The 22,396-nt window shown below is 39.5% G+C and overlaps 2 protein-coding genes across 10 annotated transcripts in view; both read right to left on the reverse strand.

Annotated features, from left to right (window-relative positions):
* Positions 1–773: 773 nt before the first annotated feature.
* On the reverse strand, positions 774–7,417 carry si:ch211-195d17.2 (uncharacterized protein LOC560495 homolog). 2 transcript variants are annotated; one of them, XM_037751382.1, is made up of 9 exons: positions 7,139–7,417; positions 5,291–5,608; positions 5,150–5,190; positions 4,878–4,924; positions 4,510–4,696; positions 2,823–2,975; positions 2,444–2,561; positions 2,160–2,307; positions 774–1,975 (listed from the first exon to the last, which is right to left on the reverse strand). In XM_037751382.1, the coding sequence occupies exons 1-9, from the start codon at positions 7,286–7,288 to the stop codon at positions 1,890–1,892; spliced, it is 1,248 nt and encodes a 415-aa protein (XP_037607310.1). In that variant the 5' UTR covers positions 7,289–7,417; the 3' UTR covers positions 774–1,889. The 2 variants fall into 2 exon arrangements, with proteins under 2 accessions (XP_037607310.1, XP_037607309.1); XM_037751381.1 differs by having other exon boundaries at positions 2,444–2,558; positions 2,820–2,975; positions 7,139–7,416.
* Positions 7,418–9,000: 1,583 nt separating this feature from the next.
* Positions 9,001–22,396, reverse strand: part of myt1la (myelin transcription factor 1-like, a) — a 75,838-nt gene continuing 62,442 nt past the window's right edge. For 4 of the 8 annotated variants that reach the window (XM_037750490.1, XM_037750492.1, XM_037750488.1 and 1 more), the window contains exons 17-24: positions 22,150–22,212; positions 21,979–22,062; positions 16,939–17,166; positions 16,637–16,728; positions 16,448–16,551; positions 15,658–15,801; positions 14,743–14,805; positions 9,001–12,695 (exon numbers count right to left, since the gene is read on the reverse strand). In XM_037750490.1, coding sequence (XP_037606418.1) covers positions 12,555–12,695; positions 14,743–14,805; positions 15,658–15,801; positions 16,448–16,551; positions 16,637–16,728; positions 16,939–17,166; positions 21,979–22,062; positions 22,150–22,212 — 919 coding nt within the window. In that variant the 3' untranslated portion in view covers positions 9,001–12,554. The remainder of the gene's footprint in view (positions 12,696–14,742; positions 14,806–15,657; positions 15,802–16,447; positions 16,552–16,636; positions 16,729–16,938; positions 17,167–21,978; positions 22,063–22,149; positions 22,213–22,396) is intronic. The other 4 variants (XM_037750493.1, XM_037750491.1, XM_037750495.1 and 1 more) reach the window with 3 other exon arrangements.

The following is a 22,396-nucleotide window of genomic DNA, read 5'->3' on the forward strand; positions in this document are numbered from 1 at the left end:
AGAATATCTGAGATAGTAAATGATTAATGTGTGTAATTTATGTTGATTATTTGTTTGCTAAATGTTTATTTGTTTGTTTTATTTGTTATTCTTGTTTACTTATTTGTTCAACATAAATGAAGTGAAACTAAATGGTTTTCTCTGTCCACTCATATTCATCAACATGAATCACAATTAGTGTATGAGCGTATGAAAATAATATGCAAGATAGGCATATCTTTGTTTTCATCCACCGCAGAACAGAATGGTGCATCGCTTTAAAAGTTGCAGCTGCAAGGAATTGTGGGTTATCATCTCCTTTCCTTTGGTGAAGGATGCTCCAGTGTGTCCTCTGCTAAAGGAGATAATAAAGGAAGCATTGAAGCTCCTTTCCTTTGGTAAAGGATGCTCCAGTGTGTCCTCTGCTAAAGGAGATAATAGAGGAAGCATTGAAGCTCCTTTCCTTTGGTAAAGGATGCTCCAGTGTGTCCTCTGCTAAAGGAGATAATAAAGGAAGCATTGAAGCTCCTTTCCTCAACCTTTAGAAGATTCAAACCGCTCTCATTACGGCAGCTGCTGAGATACTTCCTGGTTATTTCACTCCGTTTCCTTCCTGAGAGAAAAAGGACTTTTCGACCGTAGCTAACGTGTTGCTCAACGTGTTGCTCAAGGTGTTGCTCAAGGGCACCTCAGCAAGATGCTGCTGCTGCACCAAACCAGTCAAACGTTTCATCAGCGCTGCTCTGTCAGGGATTCAAACAGACAACCTCACAGGCTGGTGACAGGAAATCAGGTCTCATGAGGTCATTTATTATTTTATTGATTACAGCATCTTTGAGGTGTTTCTTCTTCATTATTAAAGATCCAACCAAGATGAAAGACAAAACATATAAACAAAGTCAAATATTATACAGCAAACGTACTGCAAGTCAGGACATGATGGGGACGTAGAAAACAAAGAAACAGCCGTGGATCTATCTACATCTATCTCTACATTCACTCCTCTCCGTCACCGCTCACACAAACAGAAAGCTGCAGACGTCAAACTGTCGTCATCCTCTCGTCCATCGATCACATGATTATCTCTTGAACGGGACCGACGTCACCACGAGTCCAATTTAAAAAAAAATTAAATAAATTGCATTAAAAAAAACAAAACGTTGCAACGGTGCAGATTATATTGATCCACACGTAGTGTTTTCCATCTTCATGTCATAATGTTTTGTTTTACCTCTGATTGGACTCGCCGCGGTCGTCTCTGTTACCGGTTACCAATGATTACATCACGGCCCTCCGCCCCCCCAACATCGTTTAGTTTATAGAAATAAAACCGGTTTAGTTAATTAACGCGTATCAGTGCCCACGTTTATCAAATTATGAGCACGTTATTAATAATAGTCGACGGACGCTACAAACTGAAAGTATTTCTGCTCCTTACGGAGTCTCAGCTCAGAGCAGCAGGAGTCACATTTCACAAACGGGACGAGAGAGAGCTGACGGACGAGACGATGGCGAGGATTTAGTGTCAAAATGAAAAGCAAAAAAGTGCCTATTTGTCAATATGTGGGATTTAAACCCAACGCTATAAGTCAGGGGTCGGCAACCTTTACTATCAAAAGAAAATAATAAAAATAAATAATAACCTGGACCGACCGGAGAGGCCAGACATACAGCCGTCCAGACACACAGCCGTCCTACGGTAAAGATCACAAAGTAAAGCGCTCTACAGATTGAGCGTCGTCTTTTCTTGTTGAATGTCCAGTTTCATTGGTTAACAGCTGACTCAGGATCAGTTTGGATCTGATGAGTATTATACCACAGGTGAGCTGTATCTGACTCCGGCCCTCCTGCTACCTGGAGACGGCGTATTTAGGATCTTGTGTAGGATGAACGGTGAGGTCAGCTGCTGGCTACGCGCTCTGCACGGCGCTCTGCACGGCGCTCTGCACGGCGCTCTGCACGGCGCTCTGCACGGCGCTCTGTGGACTCGAGGACTCTGCAGCAGCAACAACAACAAACAGCAGAATGAAATCAAACACTCATCTGCTAAAGTTTAACATCATCACAGTTGATGTGCAGGTCACTGTGTGTGTGTGTGTGTGTGTGTGTGTGTGTGTGTGTGTGTGTGTGTGTGTGTGTGTGTGTGTGTGTGTGTGTGTGCGTGTGCGTGTTGTTGTTACCTGTGTGTAGCGCGCCCGTCGCTATCCGGCTTTCCTTCAGCGTTAAGAAGCAGCCGCTCTTCTCTGCGGTGGCGTCTCCGGTCCCGACATCACAGGTCAGCACCGCGATGGGACCCTTCCCCCCCTTCAGATGGACCTGGATGCTGTCCTGCAGAAACACACACACACACACAACCTGATGATGTAATATGACCAATGTCTATATTATAACATTTAAAATGTATTCAAGTGTATCTTCTCAGATAAGAACAGAACAGAAACGTCTCTGTCTTCTGTAGTTTTACCTCTTTGGGTGCAGGAACCTCCAGCTTGGTTTCCTCCGGAGCTTTGACGACAATCACCGTCTGCTCCTGGAAGACTCCGAGCCGGCCGACGTCCTCCTGGGTCACGTAGGCCGACGTGCACGCAGGTTAAAGAAAACCTGCTTTTTATCCACATTAACTGTTTTACTCACTCCCACACCAGAGAGATGTGACATGTGACATAGAATAAAACACAGCATCTAATGTTGTTGGCTAAAAGGAAGAACTCGCTGAAGGACTGAGGATGGATTAAAGGATTGAAATGTGCATGCTACGGAGGCCTGCGCCACGGCGTCTCTCGCAAGTATAAACGAAGCTTCCTGCTCCTGTGAGCCGGGTCTCCGGTGTGAAAGGATATGTTGCGTTCTCCGTGTCGTCGGTCATGTCGAAGAGCTGCTGGGCGCAGCTTTTGATGAGGGTGTCCAGCGTGTCCTCCACCAGCTTCAGGTTCTCCAACTCTCTCTGGAACTTCTGCTGGGCCGTCCACAGGAAGCTGGAGATCTTACAGCTTCCTCTGCACAGACGACGGTCAGAGAGCACGTTTACTAGTTTAACTACATTTAAGTTCACGGGCAACACACAAATTCTGTTTACTTCAGCGTTAAAAGGTCACTGACCTTCGAAATTAAAAAACATTTTTTTAACTTTTTTCAGACATTTTTCAGACATATACTTTTTTTTTTTTCAGACAATTTTTTTTTTTACTTTTTTCAGAATTTTAATTTTTTTAACTTTTTTCAGACATTTTTCTGACAATATTTTTTTTTACTTTTTTCAGACAATTTTTTTAGATTTTTTTTTTTTAACTTTTTCAAACATTTAATTTTTTACTTTTTTTGGACATTTTTCAGACTTTTCTTTTTTTTTCACTTTTTCAGGCATTATTCTGACTTTTTGCCTGACATTTTTTCAGACACTTTTTGGACATGTTTTGTACATTTTTTCTGACTTTTTAGGTTCATACATGTATTTTGGGCTTATACTAGAACATATTTACATTTTTCTGACTTTTTTTTTTGTTTTTCAGACATTTTTTTTCTTTACTTTTTTCAGACATTTTCCAGACACATTTTTTTTTTTACTTTTTTCATAATTTTTATTTTTTTTTTAACTTTTTTCAGACATTTTTCTGACAATTATTTTTTTTACTTTTTTTAGAGTTTTTTTTTTTTTTTTTTTTAAACTTTTTTCAGACATTTTATTTTTTACTTTTTTTGGACATTTTTCAGACTTTATTTTTCAGACTTTTCCAGGCATTTTCCAGACCTTTTGCCTGACATTTTTTCAGACACTATTTGGACATATTTTGTACATTTTTTCAGACTTTTTAGGTTCATACATGTATTTTGGGCTTATACTAGAACATATTTACATTTTTCTGACTTTTTTTTTGTTTTTCAAACATTTTTTGTAACTTTTTTTTTCCCAGACACTTTTTCTTTCTACTTTTTTTTTTTTTTACTTTTTTTCATAATTTTTTTTTTTTTTTACTTTTTTCTGACATTTTTTTTCTTTACTTTTTTCAGACATTTTCCAGACACTTTTTCCCTAATTTTTTTTTTTTTTACTTTTTTCAGACATTTTTCTGACAATTTTTTTTTTTTACTTTCTTCAGACACTTTTTTTTTGTACTTTTTTTTATTTTGTACTTTTTTTTAGAATTTTTTTTTTTTTTTAACTTTTTTCAGACATTTTATTTTTTACTTTTTTGGACATTTTTCAGACTTTTTCAGGCATTTTCCAGACCTTTTGCCTGACATTTTTTCAGACACGTTTTGTACATTTTTTCTGACTTTTTTAGGTTCATACATGTATTTTGGGCTTATACTAGAACATACTTCCACTTTTTTTTTGTTTTTCGAAAAATTTTTGTAACTTTTTTTCTCTACTTTTTTTTTTTCTGACATTTTATTGGCATTTTTTTTTTTTTTACTTTTTTCAGACAATTTCCAGACTTTTTTTCTGACATTTTTTCAGACACTTTTTGTACATGTTTTGTACATTTTTAGGTTCATACATGTATTGAATCTCTTCATCAGGGCACTCACATCCACTTGAACCTGTTGGTCGACTGCTTCTCGAGGAGGTTGATTCCCTCCAGGACGTTGGTGATGTCGTAGACTCGTCTTCGGCGGGTCTGCAGGCTCGTGGTCACCTGCTTGATGTCCACCGAGCTGTCCGGCGCCTTCAGCAGCAGCTCCAGGAAACGCTGCGTCAGCACCCCCAGCGACACATCTGAATACAACACCCAGAGTTAGAGCTGACAGACAGAGCTTTAAAAACATTTCCATCCTGCTAAGGCAAAAAAAACTGGAATAAAACAACAATAAAAAATTACTGTCCATCATTTTCTAATTCAAACTTCAATCAAAGTTACAGCGAAACTCCTGAAAAATGATGAGATTAAATGACGCACCCTGTCTGGGCGATCTCTTGGTGTAGATCTTCTCTTTCTTCTGGACGCTGGAAAGAAACAGACAACATACTGTATCTTACTCAAGTTCAATATCTGCCAACATGTGCAGGAACCACTTCAGTGTCCCACCATAAACAGCAGGGAAATAGATTAATCAAATCAAAAGAAATCTAACTGTAACAAATGTAATTTCAACTGATAAAATGAGTGAAGAAATGAAACTTAATCAGCAGTCTGTAACGTGTAAGAGGAACCCAGAAGCAGGTTTTTACCCAGTCGTCTTGGTCCCTGAAGTCTTCTTCACACCTGAAGCCTGAAAGTCAGAGAACAGAGCAGGTTACAGCAGCGGTTACATCTAACACACCACAAAGTAAAGAGATGAATAAGAAAATCAAAAATAACAGTCTCCTGACCGGCTGCGGTGGATCCACTGCGGGACATTTTGGTTCTACTTTAGGCTCTACTTTAGCAGGACCGTCGTCTCCGCCATCATCGGCATCATCATCATCACAGCCGCCGCCGTCGGCCCACTGCTCCTCTTCCTCGGACGACTCGGCTCCCCAGGGGCTGATCATGCCGTGGGGTCCGTCCAGGCAGGGGGGCATGATGGGAATGGCGTCGTTGTTGACCCCGTCGGCGGAGATGTCCTCCGGCAGGAAGTGGTCCTCGCAGATTAAATGCTGCTCCGTCGAGTCCTTCTTGTCCGTCTCCCTCAGCGCGGCCAGCCATACCTGAACAGAATCATCGGCGTTACTGTCGGACTGCTGTGTTATTTTACACATCTTTACTAGTTTCACTAACAGACAAAGACAGGACATTTTCCAAAGGAAGTTAAGCTCAGGAAGTTCAAATATGATATAACAATAGTACCTTTTAATGGTGAACTGATTTGGGAGAAAATACACATAAAGCAACACTAGTGTTGCGTTTGAAAAGTCAAAAAATGACGTCCTAACATCTTCTTCTTTGACCTCGATGGAAAACATCATGAGGTCAAGGAATGATGAGAAGGAGAATTCAGAAGGACTCAGGAAAAGACAACGTGGTGTTCAGAGAATCCGACTGCTCTTTCACTAGATTCCGTCATTATGATGTTAGTGACGTCAGTCTGCCGTGGTGAAACTACAATGTTCTGGAGATGGACTACAAAAGGCTCTGCTCCCCTCCGAGGGTTCTTAAATAGGTGTTTCAATGACAGACTGCTTCACCCGCGGTGTGTTAAAGAGAAATACCACAGGTCCTCCTGCTGCTGGAACACTCTATCAACAGATGATAAAGATCATCTGACCTAACGAGGACAACCGGTGACAAACATCACTTCATTACCAATAAACAGGAATATATGATCAATATTGAGTTAATTGTTGGAGTTATGGAGAAGAGAAGCTAAAGGAGATAATAAAGGAAGCATTGAAGCTCCTTTCCTTTGGTAAAGGATGCTCCAGTGTGTCCTAAAGGAGATAATAAAGGAAGCATTGAAGCTCCTTTCCTTTGGTAAAGGATGCTCCAGTGTGTCCTAAAGGAGACAATAAAGGAAGCACTGAAGCTCCTTTCCTTTGGTAAAGGATGCTCCAGTGTGTCCTAAAGGAGATAATAAAGGAAGCATTGAAGTTCCTTTCCTCAGGTAAAGGATGCTCCATGTGTCCTAAAGGAGATAGTAAAGGAAGCATTGAAGCTCCTTTCCTCAGGTAAAGGATGCTCCAGTGTGTCCTCTGCTAAAGGAGATAGTAAAGGAAGCATTGGAGCATCCTTTCCTTTGGTAAAGGATGCTCCATGTGTCCTAAAGGAGATAGTAAAGGAAGCATTGAAGCTCCTTTCCTCAGGTAAAGGATGCTCCAGTGTGTCCTCTGCTAAAGGAGATAGTAAAGGAAGCATTGGAGCATCCTTTCCTTTGGTAAAGGATGCTCCATGTGTCCTAAAGGAGATAGTAAAGGAAGCATTGAAGCTCCTTTCCTCAGGTAAAGGATGCTCCAGTGTGTCCTAAAGGAGATAGTAAAGGAAGCATTGAAGCTCCTTTCCTCAGGTAAAGGATGCTCCAGTGTGTCCTCTGCTAAAGGAGATAGTAAAGGAAGCATTGGAGCATCCTTTCCTTTGGTAAAGGATGCTCCATGTGTCCTAAAGGAGATAGTAAAGGAAGCATTGAAGCTCCTTTCCTCAGGTAAAGGATGCTCCAGTGTGTCCTCTGCTGCTGAGGTACTGAGGGTCATTTCTCTGTTAGGATCCTTCCTGAGAGAAACACTATTAGGACGCGACCTTCCTACCTGGACTCGCGCGGTGTCTTGTGGGAACCTGAAGAACCTCCTCGGTGCCCGGTTGAATCCCCGGTGACTCTGGTTATTACCCCGGTTATTACCGGTACCGGTACCGGTACCCTCCCGGTTCCGACAGCCGGAGACCACACACTTCACCATGGTAACCGTGTCTCCTCTCCAGCCCGGTCTACCGGCTCGTTATTGATCCTTTATGTGATAACAGACCGAACAGAACCGACCGTCGGTTTGTTTACGTCGTGATGTCTCTCAGACCGGAAAGGGCGTGTGTTTGACCCGGAAGTACAACAATGGAGTGAAATAAAGCAGAGCGCGCCAAACTACTGCCATCTACCGGCCGGGCACCGCTATTACACACACTAATATAATAAATAAGAATAAATGTAAATTTAATCATGATCTACTGAGTTATTACACATATTTATATAATAAATAAATAATAATAAATATAGTTTTAATCATGATCTACTGTGTTATTACACATATTAATATAATGAATAAATAATAATAAATGTAATTTGAATCATGATCTACTGAGTTATTACACATATTTATATACTAAATAAGAATAAATGTAAATTTAATCATTATCTTCTGTGTTATTACACATATTTATATAATAAATAAATAAGAATACATTTAATTTTAATTATTGTCTTGTGTGTTATTACACATATTTACATAATAAATAAGTAATAGTGAATGTAAATGTAATTTTAATCATTATCTACTGAGTTATTACACATATTTACATAATAAATAATAAGAATAAATGTAATTTTAATTGTCTACTGTGTTATTACACATATTTACATAATAAATAAATAAGAATAAATGTAATTTGAATCAGTGTCTACTACTTTTTTACATATATTTACCTAATAAATAATTCAAAATGTTATTTTAATCATTACCTACTGCGTTATTACACATTTACATAATAAATAATAATAATAATAATAAATGTTATTTAAATCATTATCTGCTGCATTATTATATATTTGCATAATAATAATAAATTTAATTTTAATCATTATCTATTGCATAGTTATACATATTTACATAATGAATAAATAAATAAGAATACATTTAATTTTAATCAGTATCTACTGCTTTTTACATATATTTACATAATAAATCATTCTAAATGTTATTTTAATTGTTATCTACTGTGTTATTACACATATTTAAATAATAGTTAATAAGAATAGATGTAATTTTAATCATTGTCTACTTTCTTATTACACATATTAACATAATAAATAAATAAATAAGAATAAATTATTTTAATCATTATCCACTGCTTTTTATACATAATAAATAAATAAGAATATATGTAATTTGAATCATTATCTACTACTTTTTTACACATATTTACATAAGAAATAAATAAGTAAGAATAAATGTAATTTTCATCATTTTCTACTACATTATTACACATATTTACATAATAAATAAATACGAATAAATGTGATTTTAATTATCTAGTACGTCATTATACATATTTACATAATAAATAAGTAAATGAATAAATAAATAGGAATAAATATAATTGTAATCATTATCTACTGCATTATTTCACATATTTACATAATAAATAAATACATAAGAATTAATGTAATTTTAATAATTATCTACTGATTTACTTGTACTTCTTATAAAAGCATAACATTGACAATCTAAAAATCATGTTTTGTTTTCAACTATAAGAGTAAAAGACACTGAAATATTATGCACATTTACATAAGTACTTATACATTTTAAATAGATGTATTCCCAACATTCTGTTCATTATTAATGAATTATTAATTTCCTAATCATCAGCTTCTAATTCAAAACAAGACCAGGTCGTAATCAGTGTCGCAACACAAGATTTATTCAGAGCAAGAGATGCCAACACCAGCATGATAAAAATTGTACAAACTTCACAAGTCAAATTAAAATATCACGTCGCGTATCTCGTGACCTTAAACATACAGCAAAAATATCAACAAAACCCATGCCATGTGGTAAGAAAACTGTTGTTGAAAGTCTGCGAGTGCCACAGAAGAAAAGGGGTGAAAGGAGAGAAAATGAATGTTGTATAAAAACCCCTCGTATCGGTGCACTGCGGAAAAGAAACGGTAACATCTTCATAAACTGATGATTTCACAAATATTCATTATGGATTTCTTTTTGCATTCTAGCATGTCACATGTTAGTGTTGAGATTCTCTATATGTAAATAGGTACAGTTTAGCTTTTACATCTGATATTACAATATCTAGTCTATTGACTGTCTTTAAGTGGCAGAATTGTGCTTTAACTCCCATTTTCCTTTGTTATCAGTAAGAATCACTGACTAAATAAAAAATACAAGCTGTCAGTCTATCTAATGCGGTAGTTTACTGGCAGGAAGCTGCAGACACAAAGCTTTGGACAGAGATGTGAAGTCAGGGAATGAGGCTTTGCAGTAGAAGTCCAAAGAAGAAGCATCTTTAAAGGAAAACTCCCCCCGGGTTTGTTTTTCCTTCCTGTGGGGAAACTGGACTGATAGCATCTAAAAAATATATCAAACAAGTTAGGTATCAGATCCTCAGAGTCGCCAATCAAATGGTCGTGATTTGGTTGAAGTTAACTCATGATTTTCCCCTTAAGTGTACATATTTTCCACACATTGGAGCGACATGAATTGAGAAAAAAGTGTCCAAATATGAACCTCTTTGACCCGACGGAGCCGGAGCCAGTACCGGTACCGGTACCACTGAGCTGTGTGTTAAAACGCTGCCTTTAAAGCTCCATTGTGTGCACGTCGTCTCCTGTAGTTGATATCAGGAGTATTTTAGAGCCAGATTCCCTTTCAAGAGGTAGAAAACCCATTTGGCACACTTTGGGTATCCAAGTGTGCCAAATGGAGAGTCCTCCTGGTCCTATCCGGACTAAAACCTTTATAGAATCTATGTGCTTTGTGTTATTTATCTCTGATTTGGCTCAGTTGTAGTCGAGGAGTTGCTGAATGAATTCAGTGGCGTCTCTGTGCACGGCATCACTGCTATAATGGTGTTATCCACTGTCTAATCTAAACATTTTAGGCCAGGATAACAATAGTTCATCCCAGTTTACTCAGGCATAGTAACAGTCACAATGTTACTGACACTGGGGATGAATTCTCTGAGGTCTTACCTATCCAGAGAGACCAACATCATGCAGATAGACCTGCTAGTTGTGGAGCTATTCTTCATTTATTTTGGGTCTGTCTGTCCAGGAGAACCACACCTTCCAGCACCCTATAGCTCCAATTGCTCCAATTAAGTGCCAGAGTATTTGTACGACACAACAGCTGCCCTTATATGGTGTTTAAGGGGCGTTACCAAAGCTGATGTTAAAGAATCGGCCACTTGGCTCCAATTAACGAACAAGTGGGATTCATCATTCAGCTCACCTGGATAAGAGCACATTTGGATGATTGAGAACATTTGGTGCATCTGCAGTTGACTTTAACAACATTAAGATAAAATACATATAAACTCTGGACGCCAGAAATAACTCCTCACATTTTGCGACTCTACTTAACGGGTTGTACAAAGAGAAGCAGGTCTCATATTAACTGATGTAACAATGCATTCATGTTTTAAAATGTCCATTTGCAACATCATGTTTTAGGTGGTTATGGAGCATACTTAAGAAAATAACAAAAGGCAGCGTTTCGGACAGAAGCTTATCAGTGTGGTCCAGCACATTTGTCTTTTAAAATAGATTTAAAAAATAAAGTGTAGAGGTGGATGTTAACATTTGAAGGGGACCAGAGGAGGAGTTTTCCTTTAAATAACAAATCAACTCAGTGAAATTTGTTCCAGGTTGCTTTCAAACAGGAATCACCAGCACAAAGTCTTCGTCGAAGTCACAGTTTCCACAAACTCGCTGTACAGTTTTTGCTTCATTTACCACGTGATAATACTTTGACATACTCCAATAAAGTGCATGCATGATCGACGGTGTTCAGAAAACATGTTCCATCAGTACTGTGATCTCAGACTGAATGTCATCGTAAGGCCGATTCAGATCAAATACTCAGTCGGTAAAATTCAGTGGCGCAGACGTCGCGTCGCATCGCGACTGCTGGCTCTGGTTTTTAATTCATCTTTTCAAATAACAATCAAAGATAATAAAAAAAGTGCTGCTTGGTCATCATGTCGTCTGGCGTCATGTCCCACGACGAGGCGCATGATTGGAAAGACGTTTTCTACAGAACGAGTGCAATATACAATGACGGATGGGGACGTTTGACCCTGTAAGTCCAGTGGAGCCGTCAGCCTTTTTAGAAAGAAAAAATCATATCTACAAATCCTCTCGCCTGCCAAGCGCCTCTTAATCCACAATAAAAACATCAAAACATGGAAACAAAGGTGTCCCTGTGCAAAGTCGAACATGACAGAACCAAAGTCCTTTCACCCGCGTCAGATTCCTAAAACATGATTGTAGTAAAAGGTTTGTACAAAACGCAATACATTTATAGTTAGTAAAAAGATCTATCAGCTCTTTGCTAGTTTTTATTCATAAGAAATTGCATATACCCAAACATTTTTTCATATAGATTGCATCCCATATCTAAACAAACGATTTAATATTATCATACCAATATTGCTGACACGTTGTCCTATTAGCTAGTTCAAGTTTGATGATTAAAATAAATTCAGAATGGCAGATTGTCTCCTACGTTTTCTGTAGCCGTTGGTCTTTTTTTCCACTTCGTTCTCCGCGCGAACAAAGAAAAGCGACAGAACAGGACAGTTTGAAACGAAACAACTCCGAAGGGGGATGATGGGATTTGCACCAGTAAGTTTCCGTGTCATGATGTTTGAAAATCTTCTCGCTTATAGCGTTGGTTCTTCTCGTCATTTTAGCTTAAAGATTTACAGTAATATTAGTTTCAAACATTAGAAACATGAATGAATTACATCCATTAAACGACCTCCAGCTTTAACAGCTCGTGAGAAAAGCCTTTCAAAAGTGATTGCTCTTCAGGTTCCCCGTCGTCGCTCTGCTCCCCGTTAAACCCGTGACGCCCAGTTTTTTTATGTGACGCGTTTTAAAATAAGAAATGATTCAAGCTTACAATAAATAAATACATACATATACACTAGAATGTGCATACATTAGCAGCTATAAACAGTACATCACATTATATTAGGTCATATGAAAATGTACAAAACGTGAATGTTCGTTTAAAACGTTTTTCAAAGCAAGGCAACGACAATCAAAATAATAAAAAAGAGATACCCATGGAGTTGAGAGCATAACAGCAGAAGAATTAAAAGAACTATGGTAGATTACAGCAGCAAAAAACAACCCATTCCTCTCTTTTTGACTTTTTTTGTTGTTGTTGTTTTTGCTTTGCATTTGTTATTTGGGCCTCGGGGGGGTCAGGGCTACACCTGGATACCCTGAACGGCCTGTTTGATGTTCTCCAGCAGTGCCTTGTTCTCCGGGCTCTGGTACTGGTCCTGGTGAGTGTACATGTCTGTCAATGTACTCACATAAGTGTCAAAGTTCTGTTCATTCATTGGCTCCTGTGAGGGGAAAGAAACCCACGAAGAAACAACCAATCAGAGGGATTAGAGGTTGTGCTTTTAGACAGTATATTTTCTGTAAAAGCATCGCGGGGAAAGGTTTAGGAAGACAAGCAGTAAGGGCAGTAAGGGAGGAAGGGAACACCGTCAGGGAAGCATGGCTCGCCTACACAAACTTACTGAAATACTCCGTCTTCATTACATTTAAATATTAGGATTAATATCTGTAACTTCAGCCTGTGAAGGGCTACGCAATCCAAACCATGCAAAAATCAGGAGAGGGATGGTTAGCTGGTGGATAGATGGAAGGTTAATGTTTAGCATATGGAGACAAAATAAGGATGTTAAAAACTAATGGGAGGTTAATGTGCAGATGAAAGAGACACAACTGGTTTGACTTAACTTAACCGACTGGGAGTTCTGGTCATTTAAGAGATTCTAAAATAGTCTTATTGGTTGAGTTGAACCTCAGCGGGCAAAGCAAACAAGCATTAATGTTTTAAAAAAAGATTTAAACTAGTTCATGATTTCTGTTAGTTTTACATGTGGCGTCCCGCAAGGCTCAAATTTAGGCCCAGTTCTTTTTAGCCTGTATGTGCTTTCTCAGCTCAGTATCCCGAGAAATTATGTATGTAGTAAACGTTTCCGCATCTCACGATTTACGTCCAATGCCAATGTTCATAAATCTGTATTAATATTCTTGTATGTTGCCAGTTACTTTGGACCGAATTGCACAGCGGTTTAACTCAACCAATCACATTATTTCCAGATTCCAGAGCAGCTCTGCCTGATCCATGTTTGTGGATCTAAAACTATTATTAGCATAGCTGTTACTTGATCTATAACTTCCAGCCCAGTCGCCTGGAAAAAAATGTTGATATTGTACGTTTCTGCAAAACACAGATGAATTTGAATGTGGACGTTTTTGCATTCGGTCAGAGCGAGTGACGTAGTAATACAGCGAGAGACCGTTTTTAAAAGTAATGTGGTATAATATAGATTATACAGGACACACCAGGAGTCCGCTGTTAGTGTCCCGTGTGTTGACAGTTGACTGTTACACTTTTAACCCAACTTTGTTTTTAGTATACCATTGTTATTTGCGCACTGTTGTTTTTTTCGGCAACGTAGTTTTTTATTCACCGTTGTTTTGCGCAACGTTGTTTTGTTTTTACATACTGTTGTTTTTTCTGCAATATTGTTTTTTACGCAACGTTGTTTTACGCAACATTGTTTTACGCAACATTGTTTTACGCAACATTGTTTTACGCAACATTGTTTTACGCAACGTTGTTACATGCAACACTTTTTATGTAACATTATGTAAGAAAGTCCACTAAGGGCCGTTGTTATTTAGTTACGGTTGTTACGTTAATATTTTAACACAAACCATGAGGTTTTTTCTGACCTTAACCAAGCAGTTTTCTTGCCTAAACCTAACTGATTGTTTCACAACGTTAAGCATGTGGCATTTAGCGGTTCTGCAAGCGTGATACGAGGCTGATATGAAACTTGTTTTTGGTTCAGAAACATCGACATATAACGTATCCCGGTGTTTGCAGGAAAGTAAAATACCAAAATTGTTTCTGCCGACTGGGTTGTTAACTTCATTTGTCCTGTTGATTGTTAAACAGATTCTTTGTGTCTCGTTTTTAAATCAGTTAAATTAATTCAGTTAATGTTAATTGTGCCTGTTTCCAATTAATTATGATTTCAGCATTAAGAAATAACAAAGCAGAGGTCTATTCCTGACACTATGAAATGGGACAAATTATTTTTAAGACCGTTTTAGCTTCTCAAATAGGATTGATGTTTTTTTTGGCAAACCACATCAGAGGTTTTTTATCTGAATTGTCCACTGGTAGAATAGTTACTGTTACTAAAACCACTGAGTTACACTCTTGTATATTTCAGTATAAATGGATAGTTGTGATGTGCGGACGCCACAGTGGGCTACAGGAGCTATAGGAAGGGAGGAGAGGGTGGGGGGGGGGATGACAGTGCAGAAGAGAAGGATAATTGGATAAAGGATAAATGGATCTCTTACTCTGGGAGGCATCTGTAAACAGCAGTTATGCTTTACTGGGGCCTCTTTCTGTGGCGGCGGTCTCTATAGGAGAGGGTGTACAGAGAAGTCTATTAGCCCTTCATAAGGCTTCATAAAGCTACACCGAGAAAAAGACACACAGCGTCCGCCTTAGCAAGTCATTTCCCCTCCGGCTCCGTTCACACTGCAGCGCAAAGTTTCCCCAATTCTGATTCTTTAAAACCAAAATATTCTTTGAGCGCTCAAGTCAAAATGTCTGTGTTACTATCACAAGTAAATGTATCATCATCGACTTGAAATAACAAGTAAAACTGTAAAGCAACTATATTTAAAAAAAAAAAAAAAAAGGATTTGGAGCTCGTTTCAAGAGGGACAAAGATCAAATTCCTTGTTAAGACGGACATTTTACTTGCAGTGTGATAAGAAGCAATCCCTGTACAAGATTAGAAGGGTCCAGTTATCAAGCGACTCGGGTTCGTACTGCTCAAAGAGAGATATTATCCAATTAGCCCCAGTCTTCTTTCTACACTGAGACAACATGACGTCACTTCACTGAAACTGAAAAAGAGACGGAGCCGTTTCTTTATGTGAAACTCTGTGAGGCGTTGTAAAGCACAGAAGAAGCACAGCATGGACTGCTGGGTAAACAAAAAAAGAAGAAAGTGGCGAACAGAAAGAAGCAGATGAGGAAAAAACCTGAGTGTCACATCAGTTCAAATCTGTTACTGTCCCACGAAGAGATTTCAATATTTAACATGAAGCAGGAAAAACACATTTAGCACATTAAATATGAAACAGACAGAAGATACAAACTCCCTCAGATAAACTGACAAAATGAAATGAAAATAAAGTAAAATTTATTTCAAGTTTCTGATTCTGCAAAAGGCCTGAAGGTGCAGTCGACTGATTTCTTACCATGTGTGGAAGCTGGATGTTGGCTAAGCTGTTGATGAGCGACTGGCTGAGGTTGGCCAGCTCGTGCAGCAGCGAGTCGTTCTGCTGCTCGATCACCTTGTTCTCCTCCTCGATGGACTTCAGGTTGGTCTCCATGGTGGTGATCTGCCACAACAGGAAATCTATTATCACCAGCTGTGAAACATCTGTACAGGAAGTGTTGAGTTTCAACCCTCAGAGATGCACACCCGAAGTCGGAAAAAATGTGACAGCGTCATATCCAACCCGGTCACACGGGAAAGCGTACAAATACCGTGTCATGAGTACGCATTTTAGTGCGCAATTTGTACGCCGCTTTACGCGCGTCATTTGTATGTCACGCAAATGTCTGCAGTTAGGTTCAGGCAAGAAAACTTCTTAGTTAGGGTAAGGGAAAACTTCAGGCTGGTAATATACAACTGTTTTAAATAAAGGCCAAGTTGTCTCTAAAGTTGAGGTAAATAAAGGTAAATAAAGGCCTGGATGCTATTTAAATTGTTTTTGTTAATTCTCTCATTTTGCCAGATCTTGTGTGTAAAACGCTGCATCATCTGTGAAAGGTTGGAAGTTAAAAGTCTCCCTGTCTGTCCTTGTCCTGTGGTGAATTCGCTTCACAAATGTTCCTCATATGAATTAATTTCTATATTTGATATAAACCCTTAGAACTGGCAATAATTACCCAGATAACAAAAATACTTTGTAATACATACATGCATACATACATACATGTATTTATGCTGCAGTAAAAACACACGGTCAGACGGCATCTTACTTGTGTCCTCAGTTTTAGCATGTCGGACTCCACTTGATTGTTGGACTCGTTCAGATCTTTGATTTCTTCATCCAGCTGTTTGATTTCTTCATCATTCTCGATGCCTGACACAGAAAAAGAACATTTAATTAGATTTGAATACTTTTATCTTTCTCTGTTTTGAGTTAGGGTTAGGGGTTTGTTTCTGACCTTTGCTTGCTCTTTGCTTGATTGTCAGCATCTCCACGCCGCTCATCCTGGCCTTCTTCATGGCCGAGGTGGCCCGGGGACAACCGGAGAGACTGGAATGAAACACACGCACGTTGAAGAAAGCTTGACTGCAATGGACTATCAATCTGCTGCAAGTTAGAAAGTCACTGTTGATTTTAATTTGAATAATAAGGCAGGAAATGTCAGAGCAAAATGATCATCAGGCTAAGCATTGTAAGGTTAACTTTCAATCAAAACAGTAATAATAACAAAAACGTTGAAACAGAATGACACAGAGCCACGCCCACCTCCGATGGGTCAGGAAGCTCCCGCTGACGTGTCCCGAGCCGTCGCAGCCTGGGGTCGGGCAGCTCATGCCGTCCGTCTTGCCAGATTTCCAGACAAACTGCGAGCCGTTGACGTAGCTGTCCTTCTGCCTCTTCGCCGCCAGGGGGCAGCCTGACGCGCTGCGGTGGGAGGCGTACTTCCCCGTCACATGACCCTGTCCATCGCAGCCCGGCACCGGACACCTGAGAGGAAGAGCAAACACAGACGCGTTGAGCAGCTTGAGATAGGGAATCCATCGCAGTCTACATTTAGTTATCTAACCAGCACGGAGAGTTTCCCGGTCGGTGCGTTCAAGGACAAGATTTATCGTCTCTTCTCAAAGCAAGAAATTCATGTTAACCTTTTCACAAAAATACTAATCAATGTACTATTTGCATACTAATCTCTATAAACAGATATCCTCTTGAGATTAAGATTTTGGCATCGGAAGCGTTCCGGTTCCGTTTGTAGCCCGAGTAGTATCGGCCAATCATGTTCTAGCAGGCTTTGGTTGAATTCAGGTAAACAGTCCGTGTGGAGAGCAAAGAGACAAACGAATTGGCTGAAATGCAATCTGGGAACCCATAGGCTTTCACCTGATGGCGATTTAGCTTTTTAAATCAATTTATCTGCATTCATATGCAGATATCTGTTTGTAGAGATGAGCCAAAACGTCTTCCGGACGCGGAAGTTGCTAATTGGACTGTAAAAATGACCGGCACAAAGTAGAGAAGGTTTTGGCCCGGATATCCGTTATCCTGATATCTGCTGGCTACACCGAATACTCCCAAATATTGGCAGTTGGCCTAAGAGGCTAAATCATCATCAGACTGCAGCCCAGTATCACGGCAAAGCGTGTAATAGACCCGCCTGTCCATCAGAAGAAGGCGCGTCAGGGTCACATTTTGTGCCTTCGAGACATGAATATTACACGCCTGCAGGGAGGTGCAGTGTTTTGTAGTGACGTTTGTCACATGTTGTGTAGTGACAGAAGTCTAACTTCAGAGTTACATAGTATATAAACGGAAAAAGACCACTTATGGTGGACGGGTCCAACAAACACAGGACTTTCAACCGTGTTCGAGACTAGTGTTTTGTTTTGGAAGTTTCCACAAAGTTTCCACGTGTTGTGTAGTGACGGTTGTGACGTGTTTTCCGCTCTGACGTTATGTTGCTTCTGTACGTGTTTTTTTTAGTTAGTTTACATTCTTATTGACGTTTTCCTTTAACTTAACTAAGTGTTTTTCTTGTCTAAATAAAATGAGTGGCTTTGTTGCCCCCCTGCTGGTGCTGCATGTTAATACAGGCGTGTAATATTCACGTCTCTGACACTGACACGCTGTCCTCTGGTGGACACGTGGGACTATTAGACGCTTTGGCGGGATACCTGGTTGCAGACTGAGATTGTTTACGTACTTATTGTCATTACATACAATTTCTGCAGGACATATCCAAAAAGAAGATACAGAAAAATGATACACTACGTATGTCGACAAAATATCAGTCAAACTGCAGCTTTGTAATACCAAGGAGAAATTAAAATGTTTCCTCAAAGAGAGCTGTGAATGTATCACCAAGCAACGATGACATGATGTTGACTAATCAAATAAAGTTGTTGGTTCTGATGTTTTAACTATCTGCAGCAAGTTAGAAGTCTCAAGCTGATTTTAAAGGAAATGAATTGAAACCAACGGCTGTCTGGAAGGAAGGGAATTCATCTAAAAACTGACTTTTGGAAAATATTTCACCAAAACTTGTTGAGCTAAAACATGAAAAACACACTTGTGTAGTTTTAAAAAGAAGTATGTGTTCAGGACTGATTTGATGGAGGGAGGATTCACCTCCTCACCTTCAACCCCCTCCTCCTCCTCAACTTCCAGACCCTCCGCTCTGCCTCCTGCATCCCAAAACGCCCTCCGCGGTGACATTTGTGCTGATTAGAATGAGCCGAGCGCCGGCGAGGCTGCTCCCCAGCCGAGCTCAGGTTAAGCTTAATTATGATTCCACTGTTAACGATGATGGCGGATGTGAACAGCAGCAGCAGCTGGCTGCAGACTGACACCAGCTGAACTTATTATTCACAAGGTCGTATTGGCTTAACATTACGGCTCTGCTTTAAGGAAAATGTCAGACGCTCACTAGTGCTAACCTTTCGTGGACTCGGCCTGCTGGGAGCTGGGAGGTGAAGTGGAGGACTGACCACCGCTCCTCGCTAAAAGATTCTTTCCTAAAGTTAGAAAGGTCAGCGCACACAGGCAGCATTTTAAGAGAGGGTAGATGGATGAATCTGTCCACAGCGTGACAGATAGAGAGCCGTCACTGTAATGAGGCTGCTATCATTTCTATTTCTAAAGTTAGAAAGACGACATCAGTACACACAAAGATCGGCAGGTTTCATCAGGAAGAATCTTTCATACGTTTTTAATTTAAATAACTTTTCAAACTCTTAATCATATCAGTCATTCTTCAAGCAACGAGTTTTGGAAATGTATTAAAAAAACTGAAATATCACATTGACACAAATATTCAGAGGTTTTGTTGTGAGACCTGAACTTCAGCCCAGGTGTCTCCCATTTCTCCTGATCATCAGTGAGATGTTGCTGCAGCTGGATTGGAGTCAACCTGTGGTACATCCAGCTGATTGGACTTGATTAGGAAAGGCACACACACACACCTGTCTATATATAAGGACTCAGGAGACATGAGGTGGAAGGAGCTGCCTGCAGAGCTCAGAGACACAAAGAAGACAATTCTGCTGCATTGAAGGTTTCCTAACACACAGTGACCTCCATCATTCTAATAAATGTTAGAAGTTTGGAACAACCAGAGCTGATCAAACTGAGCAATCAGGGGTGAAGGGCAAAGAGAGGTGAACAAGAACCTGACCATCATGCTGACTGAGCTCCAGAGATCTTGTGTGGAGAAACTTCCAGAAAGACAAGAAGGAAGTCTCTCCTCAGTCAAACACACAGTAAAGCTGATTGAGAAAACTCTCAGACTGAGATTCTCTGGTCTGATGAATCCAAGATTCAACAGATGTAGATTGAATGCAATTAAATGCATCTGCTCTCTCACTTTAAAACCTTTAAAAACAATATATAACAAGAATAGATAAGTGTCATGACTGGAGGAAACCAGGCACTGTTCATCTCCTGCACGATACCATCACAACGGTGAAGCGTGGTGGTGGCAGGGTCATAATGTGAGGTGGTTTTTGTTTTTGTTTTTCTGGTAGCAGCAACTAGGGGGGGGGGTTCTGGTCAGCACTGAGAGAAAGCCGAGCAAAGTCATGATGTGAGACCGGGTTCACCTTCCAACAGGACAACAGCAACACACTCGCCAATCTTGAGACCTCACAAATAGGGAGGATTTGGAAACCAAAGCGAGGGGTCGAGGGGTAAAGATTTGAGATTCAGAGACTTTGTTTCCTGCATTCTGGTGACTTTTTAAAAAAAATTAAAATAACAAAAAATAAGTACCCTCACTGCAACAGAATTCCATTGTTAAATAGTTTTTTCTAAGGAAATAATACAGAATAATTCACCCCGCTGGCGTGAACTTGAGTGAATCTCGGGCACAAACTATTACTCATCAGTTTTCATTCATGTCCTTGAGAGACAGGCAGAGGCAGAAAATCCCCAAATCCAAGTATGCAAAACTTGTCGAGTCATACCCAAGAAGACTTTAACCGCTGCCAAAGGTGCTTCAATTATAAAGTACTGAGTTAAGCATCTGAATCCTGACGTCAATGTGATATTTAAGATTTTTTCTTTTTAATAAACTTGCAAAAAAAATCTAAAATCCTGTGTTTGCTTTGTTTTTACAGAGTATTGAGTTCAGCTTGATGAGGGAAACAATGTGAAGGTGAAGGAATCTATGTTTGTCAGTTGGTGGAGACCAGAACGGAGCAAAAAGGAGAGTTAATATTGGACTTGGATTCATCAGATTGACAGAAACATTCCTACTAATAATTGTAATGCAGCTCAGTGTCTGCTGGAAGTCTGAATAGGAAACTGTTTACTAAAAATAAAACTGATAATACTGTTTTTAATCAGGCTGTTCTTACTGCGAAACTTACGAAAAGTAAATGTAATTTGAATATATATCCCACGAAATCAATTTGTATGTAATCCACATAATTGTGAACAAGTATAAATAGCGGTGAACGCCGCGTAGGGAGGCGGGGACATTCGCCAAGGAGACTGGTGTTTGTGTCTCGTGTGAAACCAGAAGTCAACGTTAATGAATTTGTCACGTATTTCATATATTCCATATTTGAGTTACGGCACTTCCAGTGTTATTTTAATCCAAACCACGATCAAACTACGTTTCCTGAACCTAAATAGTTTTTTTCACAGAACTTTCAGATTTAATTTACGCTACTTCTGGTGCAGCGTAACGACTTCCGGTTTGGCGTAACTTTACCACGATCTTTTCCTAACTCAAAACTAAGAAAGTTTGTTGCCTAATCCTAAAGTCGATCTTTTCCTAATCCGAACGAGGTGGTTTTGTTGCTTAATCCTGACTAAACCGTTTCCTGTGAAAACAGAAGTTTATTTTGAAAAGACTGGAGCGGAAATTGATTCTGGACATGTGGAAAAAATGTGGAATAATGTTTCGTAAGATATCATACATTGTATGAGAATACGTTGTTTTAACTAATGTCCTCAAAATACAAAACTTTGCTCTTAAATGAGCTCATTAATATCCTAAAATTAATAATATGAATCTTCTTTCTGTTCCTCCTTGTCCTCTCGAGGCCTTCGCCAAACACCGTTTGGGTTTAATCTGGATTGATTTTGATCTTGGACTGAGCTACTTCAGGTTCTGGCTGTGAAACAGAACATAATGGTTGGATGTGATGAAGGTAGATGGCCGTCTTCCATGAAATAGATCATTTAGTAAATTGAGGGAATGAAATAAGCATATCGATGCAAAAATGACTAATTTGAGGGTAAAATTTCTCATAATTCTCCTCCTGAAACATTACATGAGAAGCTATAAAGAACCCTTACTTGATTGGCTCCTGGTCGTCCTTGTCCTCTTTGCTGTGGAGGATTTTGATGCCGCTCTTCTTGGCTCGTGGACAACCGGACAGACTGCGGGACAGGGGACATAATTGGACAGTGAAGTGCTGTATATTCACGGCTGTAGACAAGTTGTGGTCAGAGGCGTGGTTACTGTACCTCCTGTGGGAGGCGTAGTTTCCAGTGATGTGTCCAGATCCATCGCAGCCGGGGGTCGGACACCTGACCAACAAACACACAAAGGGTTTAACGAGGTCTTGAACCATGGACTTGACCCCCATTTGGACTCCATCTGAACCTCCAAACCGCTCAGACCTGGGCTGCGGTCGAATGGTCGAAAACATGCCTTTTCCTAACCACTTCTCCTTGAGCTCGATGGAAAATTAGGTCAAGGAAAGATGTGAAG

The sequence above is a fragment of the Sebastes umbrosus genome, chromosome 18 (genome assembly GCF_015220745.1).
Source record: "Sebastes umbrosus isolate fSebUmb1 chromosome 18, fSebUmb1.pri, whole genome shotgun sequence".
In the NCBI taxonomy this organism is placed as follows: Eukaryota; Metazoa; Chordata; class Actinopteri; order Perciformes; family Sebastidae; genus Sebastes; species Sebastes umbrosus.

Coding starts and splice junctions, on each gene's coding strand:
- si:ch211-195d17.2 (XM_037751382.1), bottom strand. CDS start 7,288: ATGGTGAAGTGTGTGGTCTCCGGCTGTCGGAACCGGGAGGGTACCGGT. Junction 2,562..2,822: donor ACCGACGACACGGAGAACGC/AACATATCCTTT, acceptor TTAACCTGCGTG/CACGTCGGCCTACGTGACCC. Junction 1,976..2,159: donor GACGGGCGCGCTACACACAG/GTAACAACAACA, acceptor TTGCTGCTGCAG/AGTCCTCGAGTCCACAGAGC.